This window comes from Trametes versicolor, assembly GCF_000271585.1.
Source record: "Trametes versicolor FP-101664 SS1 unplaced genomic scaffold TRAVEscaffold_5, whole genome shotgun sequence".
Classification (NCBI taxonomy): domain Eukaryota; kingdom Fungi; phylum Basidiomycota; class Agaricomycetes; order Polyporales; family Polyporaceae; genus Trametes; species Trametes versicolor.
Genome location: NW_007360325.1, coordinates 1,375,371 through 1,382,135, shown reverse-complemented (window position 1 = coordinate 1,382,135; position 6,765 = coordinate 1,375,371). Strand labels below are relative to the sequence as shown.

General features: G+C 59.9%; 2 protein-coding genes across 2 annotated transcripts; both read left to right on the top strand.

The window, feature by feature from the left end:
* Positions 1-2,585: 2,585 nt before the first annotated feature.
* Positions 2,586-3,319, top strand: TRAVEDRAFT_46781 (uncharacterized protein; the record flags this gene model as incomplete). Its single annotated transcript, XM_008039217.1, has 4 exons — positions 2,586-2,615; positions 2,669-2,846; positions 2,917-3,028; positions 3,082-3,319. 4 exons carry the CDS (start codon positions 2,586-2,588, stop codon positions 3,317-3,319), a joined length of 558 nt encoding a protein of 185 aa, XP_008037408.1.
* A 1,492-nt stretch (positions 3,320-4,811) lies between these two features.
* On the top strand, positions 4,812-5,723 carry TRAVEDRAFT_46780 (uncharacterized protein; the record flags this gene model as incomplete). Its single annotated transcript, XM_008039216.1, has 2 exons — positions 4,812-4,938; positions 4,996-5,723. The coding sequence occupies 2 exons, from the start codon at positions 4,812-4,814 to the stop codon at positions 5,721-5,723; spliced, it is 855 nt and encodes a 284-aa protein (XP_008037407.1).
* Between the last annotated feature and the right edge of the window lie 1,042 nt (positions 5,724-6,765).

The following is a 6,765-nucleotide window of genomic DNA, read 5'->3' as shown; positions in this document are numbered from 1 at the left end:
GCAGCTCACCGCGGACGCCCACGCAGCTCAAGTACGACAAAAAACAGCGCGCGCACGGACCTCGAGCGAAGCGACGCGGGGACGTCGGTGCTGGCACGATCCCCGGACCACCGCGACGCGACGGCGGCATGGAGACCGCTGGCAGCGCATCCGGACGTGCGTCCGTGCGCCCGTGCGCCCGCGTCGCGGGAAGAGTCCACGGCCGGCGCCCAGGTGCTGCAGCCCGCGACGCGCGTTTCAGACGGAGGCGTCGCGTACGCACGGCGGCCGCGCTCGCAGGCTCCGGTCGCACACCGATCGGTTGGGTGCCCGCTCCTCTCCGCCGTGCGTGCATTTTCTGACCCCGTATCCGTTATTCCGTGCGCAGGACGCGTGCTGCGCCATCATGCGTGCGACGGCGGCGGCGTTTGACCGTTCCGCACCGGTCCTGCGATTGTGGAGGGCAGCCGACGAGGTTCGTTTTGGGGTGCCAGGGACGAGCTCGACATTCGAGGTCGCGGCGCGGCAGGAAGACGAAAAAAATGAAAGTCGTCGGATCCGCTCGCAATTGGCAGGGCTGGCGGGAAACGTCCCTGAGCGCTCGCCGTCGAGAGGACACGTCCTGCGGGGGCGAACTGAAGGAGGTATGTACGATCTACCGGTTTCAGCCCCGTCATCGGCCGAAAATGACCCGGATTTCGGTCTCCAGATGGCGCTGTGCGTGCGGAACTCACGCTGCGTCCTCGGGCGTGCAACGGTGCAGTCTTTCGAGCATATTGCACCATCCCAGAGAGTGCCGAAGGCTGCCGACGGGTTCTCGTATGTGGTGCACCGTGCCGGAGACATGCGCGAGGCCATGTCCCGCCGCCAAAAGACGAAATTTCGTAGTCGTCGGAATCGCCCGCAAATGCAAGGGCCTGCGGGAAACGCTCCGGGGTGCCCGCAGTCGAAAGGACACGTCCCGCAGAGCCGGGATAGCAGAGGTACGCGCGATTCTACCGGCTTCATCCCCCAAATGAGCCGAAATTGACCCGTATTTGGCTCGCTGTGCTTGCAGGCCGCGTGCTGCGTCTTCGTGCGTGCGCTAGTGCTATCGTGCACACACGATGCACCGTGTCTGGTAGCGTCGAAGGCGGGCGACGAGTCTCGTATTGGGTCCCGGCGGCGTGCTCGAGATCGACCCGCCAACATTGGTCGAAAAGTGAAAGTCGTCGAGCGCGCCCGCAAGGGCAGGGGCTTGTGGGAACTGTTCATGAGGGCTCGCCGTCCAAACGATGCGCCCCGCGGAGGCGAACCGACGGAGGTACGCCCGATTCATTAGTTTCGGTCGAAGGGGACACATATTCATTTTTCGTCATTGTGTCCAGATCATGCTGAAATGCCCAGAGCCTATGCGCGAAGGATAGTGGACGCCTTGCATCGTATTTTGAGCGGCCCACGGGATGTGCTCCGCGGCTCGCTGACGAATTTCTGCGCGCGGGGGCACGGGGCACTCCGCTCTGCCCGCATCCACCCTCGAAGCCGCCGTGAATCGTCGATGCGCACGAGCCGGGATGACCTGGCCTCCGTACAGTCCACGTATGTACCGGTATCCACGGCGCGTCAACGTCGCACACATTCACCCCGCGCGCTCTTGCAGCGCCGTCGACCCGAGCATGCGCCATGGCCATGCCCTGGAAGCGTTGGCAACTCGGGCCCCGCACCGTGGACGTCGGCTGCGCGCCCGGTGTGCGCCCTCGATACGAAGCCGGAATAAGCACGGGCGCAGAGGCACGGTGGTCACGGCGCCCGCGCAACGCTGCTCCCTCGTAAGTTTGGACGAAATTCGCCGCTTCGTGTCCGCTGACGAGCATGGACACGGAGCCGTCAGGTTTCAGATGGATCGCGCGTAATGGCGGCGTTGGTGCGGGACTACGAAGGCATCGCAAGCAGGGAAGACACACCCGCTTCCTCGCGTAGGGATGGAGGCTCTCGGTTCTGTTTACTGCCGGGTGTGTGTGTACACAGATGCTCGTGTGGTGACGGTGTTCTTCGTCTGTCGAGGGGACACGGTCTGGTGTGCATAGGGGACGTCAAAGCGGCCGTTTGACTGCGGGGTATCTTGGCGGCGCCCGCGGCTTCAACGGACGACACTTGCGCCGCCCTACAAGTCGTCACCGTTGCGATTGGATATGCGGCTCCCGCATCGCCCGCTCGACCACCTCGCCTCCATACGGTTGGACAGCCCACGAACGTCGGCCAGCCAGACGTTTGCGTCTGATCAAGTGGTACTCGAGCTCCCGCGATACTCCCGTCTCTATTCCCGCTGCTATCGGCTACGCTTTGTGGCATGTCTCGCCCGCCTCCATGCCCGCTCATATCGTGTAACCAGGGTGTTCTTCTCCGCTTGTGAGCGAAGCGGTCGTGCACGCGTCGACTTGAGGCGACCATCACCTGTTCTACGTACATGCACCGCAATACGAAACTGCCTGCATGCTCGAGGAGCCGGAACCACATACTGACAAACTTGTGCATGGGCAGGTGCGGGGCACCGCGTCGCGCCCGTATGCGCTGTCGAAATAACCTGGAAGCTTGAAGATACTGGTGCAGCAACACATGCAGTGTGCATGAGCCGGGACGGCAAACTCTCCGCTCCAGTTCGTGTACGTACGGGTCCCAAGTTCCCATGTACTCACTCGTGTACGTGCAGTGTCGCCTCGCGCTCAAAGGCATACCCCACGGCGATCACCAGGAGGTGCGCACTCGGCCCTACACCCTCCCGAATCCCACGGGCGTCGGCTGCGTCGCAAGTGCGCCGCGTCGTCAGGATGTAGCCAACGCCGAAATAAGACACGGCACAGATAGCTTCCTGACAGCGCTGCCTCGTCGTAAGTCTGGAACGAACACATCTGCGTGCCGCTGGGTGTCCGCTGATGAGCATGTCTATTGACTCGTCAGGTTTCGGCGAGACGGCACCCGTGCTGCTGCGTCGCATGCAAGGAAAGGATGCACATCGGTCCCTCGCATACAGCCTTACAGGCGGCCGTCGAGCTCAGAGACCCAGAAGCAGGTACGCACGTCAGCACTAATTCCGCATGGTCTAACAAGTGTTGGTGCATGCAGTGCTGCTCGCAAGGCGGCGGCACCGTCCCTGGTCTACCGTCTAGAGAAGACACTCGGTCTGGTGCGATCTACGGAGCGCCGACCAAGCGAATCGAGTGCTGTGCACCGCGGACGTGTCCTCGATTCTCCAGACGACGCTTGCGCGGCTGCCTGGAGATCGTTGTTGTGTATCTTGGATCTGTGGTTCCTGGATCGTCTACTCGACTCCCCGCCTTTCCTCACGCTTCCGAGTGCCTAGAAACCTGGCATACCTCGGCAGCCACAACGTTTCCATCCGACGAGATCGTGCTCGGGCGTCCCGCGATGCTCCCGTCTCCGTTCTCACCCCCACCGGCTGCGCTTCATGCCCTGTTTCATCCGCCCTTACGGCCCCTCCGATGCGCCTATATTGTGTGATTTCTCACCCGCTTGCGAGCGCAGCAGCTGTGGGTGCGCCAATTCGAAGTACTGGTTGTGGTACACCATTGTACTATGTACCGCAATATACCTTAGGAGCACTAGCTGTCCCATTGTGTGTGTGTGCACGCCTGCTTCCTTGGTAGATCTGCAGAGGTTTATGTGACTCGGCTTCAAAAGTATCAGAACCCGGGAATACGGACTTCTCGTGCGACTGGACGTCAGATGGCGAGCGGGCATGCCGTGAGGGACAAGGTTACAATCATGTTTCAACTTGATCTCCTCCCGCAAGCGAGAACTTCCGGTACGCACGTCCTCGGGCACCGCGAACCCTTGCACCGAATCGCTTGCAGGTCAAGTGCACACATGGGAACAATATTTCAAATGGGAAGAGATGTGTATCTTGGTACATGCAGAGCAGATGTCATTGATTTCATGGTGTACATTGCCCTAGAGGTTATGCAGCAAGGAATACAAATATAATACATACAGCCTGCACAAATGTGCCACGGAGACGTACCATACCACTGCGGCTCACAGTGTGAACAGGCTGCGAGGACTGCAGCCAAGACGGACAATTTGCCCCGGGAGTTTGACTTCCGTGCGGACCGAGGTCGCGAAGAAACCGGTTCGCGAGCGGCAGCGTAACAGCGCTACGCCGTTGCGCTTTCGAACATCGCATCCAAACCGCTATGCGAGAGGAACTCAGCTAATGAGCCGTGACATAGGTTGCGGAGCGGGTGTCGGAGTGAGCGGATATGATTGCCTCGGCCGCTTCGAAAGATCGCATCTTTGTATTGGAGTCCAGGCATTTGGGGCATTTGGGGCAGGTCCTGGACGGGCTGCTGTTCATCCCTATGTGCACACACTGGCCTCTCCTATCGACTGATACTAAGTACATAAGTACACTGTGAAAGCGAGAAGTACGGGGGAGCATGAGCCATGCCGCAAAGAAGACAAAGATCGCAGACGAGACATTTACCGGTAGTAAGCTCGGAGCAGTGCGTATACGTGCTCCCATACGCCGGAAGGAGCATCCTGTCGCTTCCATTGTTATCGGACAGCACCTCGTCGTTGAAGGCGAGATCACATCGCCTTTCGGCACTGAGAAGCATCAGCTCTGCGGCATGCGCGCGGCTCCTGTCGATGTGTGCGTGTGCAACCCGGGCCTTGTAACACATCCGAGTCAATTCAAACTCGGCTCTACAGAAATCAACTCAGCACTCGCCTGTTTGTACCTGCCGGCGCACGCTCATATGTATGTTGCACACGCGGGGTCAGCATCTTTCTTCTCTCGCACATCCCCCTCCCCCTCAACTCACCCTTGCCGTGACATGTCCTCGACGCTGCACACCATTCCATTCAATCCGCAACCACGGACCGACGAGGGGGACTCAGACCCGTGTTGGGTACGTGAACGTCGCCAGGACATGATACGAAGCTACTTGAATAGCGGAATAGGTGAGTGAATCCCATCTAATGGTGACTTGGGGCTTGCACACTTACCTGGCTGTGCAGACAAGGCATCCGACGGCGCGCAAACGCGGATGCGATATGCTCCACGTTGCTACGCCTCCGACATCGTCATCAAGGGCGGTCAGAAGATTGTCGGGTGGCCGTCGATGATCCCGTTCACAGACCTCGCCAACATCCGTGGCGGCTCCTTGATGCTCGCCGAGCTTCATCGGCGGTGCCTTCTGCCGGATTGGCACCCCGACAAGCTTCGCTTCGAACCCACATCGCACGAGGACCAAGTCAACGCCGCCCGTGATCCTGAGAGCATCCACCCTACCCCTCATCTCCTGCCGGCGCTGAAGGTGAAGGCAGCGGAAGCCGCCGCCGCTAGAGTAGCTGCTCGGACCAGAGCCGCCGCTCGTGCAAGATACTACCACCCGCGCAACATGCAGTATGTCGGCCGCCCGTCGACATCAAAGTCGAAGATCCAGAGGGGCCAGCGGCGGGATACCAAGAAGCGGCGAGCACGGGCTTCAGACGCAGACCCTAGGGTGCGCAGGAAGCGGCCGAGGCGCGGCATCACAAGCATGCCCTTCGTGCTCCCAGGGTCAGATGGTACCAGCGGTGGCAGCGGCGGCGAGCCGGCATCGAAGCGGGAGGAGGTCGAGGAGTATGCACTGGACGATGACATCACTCAGTTCGACTTATCGCCCGAGTTCGACAGCGAGCTCACCGATCCCGACCCAATCGAGTCTACATCTAGATTGGGGAGCGAAGAGGAGGTGGACTGAGCTGGTTGCGTACTGGCGGGTGCTTTGCGCAGGGTAGGCGGGTGGTCGGATCGAGGCAAACGGTTGAAGTTAGAGGCGGTTCAGACCGCCGTACTAGATTACATTCATTGCTAATTATTGATATCAAGTCGACGGGGTAGCCCAGAGAACGGCGGTGAAATGTGAAGCCGGGCGAGATGGTTGTGTGGGAGTGGAAGGCTGTCGGCCGTGCTGGCGCGTCCGGTGCACGGCGGTGAGCGCTTCGAACCACACCAATGTCCAAATTTGGCCCATTCCGTCAAGTTCGTCATGAGCATGAGTTTGAGCGTCCTCAGGCAGAATAAACCATTACGAAGCAGTTTGTGCGCAAGCTGGTTGAGCTATGCTATGCCGGCGCGGCGGCGCAGCGGTGCTCGGCGAGTCTTTTGCCCCGTATGTGCGGAATCGGCTATGCATTCGATCAACGCACGCTGACCCTTGAAGTGAGCGGCCACACGTCGTCTGGCCCCGCTGATATACAGCCTGCATTATTACGTGGTGCCCTGTGATACGGACCAATCTGGAAAAGAATCTATCTGAAATGCTAGATTTCGGCCGTCCTCCTGTAAGAACCCGACGGTTCTTACTTACTACCGGCACTCCCTAGTGCCTGGACGGGAACGTCCACTTCAGTAGGAGAAGGTGTTCTCCGGGAATCGCGGAGAACTAGCGCATCTAGGCGCCCGTAGATTAGATACCGCCATTCATGTATCGTACGTAAGCGTACGGCGCCCGAAGGTTCGGGCCTCGGGCGCCTGGTGGGGGCAGAGTTCTACCACCCCCCACCATCCAGCGAGTACGCCGAGCAATCAAGCCCGGTCCAGAGTACTTGCGGGATTCGGGGAGTCGTGGGACTCGCGTACACTTACACTTTTTTACTCTAGCCGCGACGAACGAACTTTCGTTCACAGCATCAAGTTGCTCGACGTCACCACGTCATCAGAACATCGGACGCCTTACGACAGCGTACCCCAAATGGATCCCACCAGCCTTCCGGGAACAATGGTCGCCATGGGCGACCTGT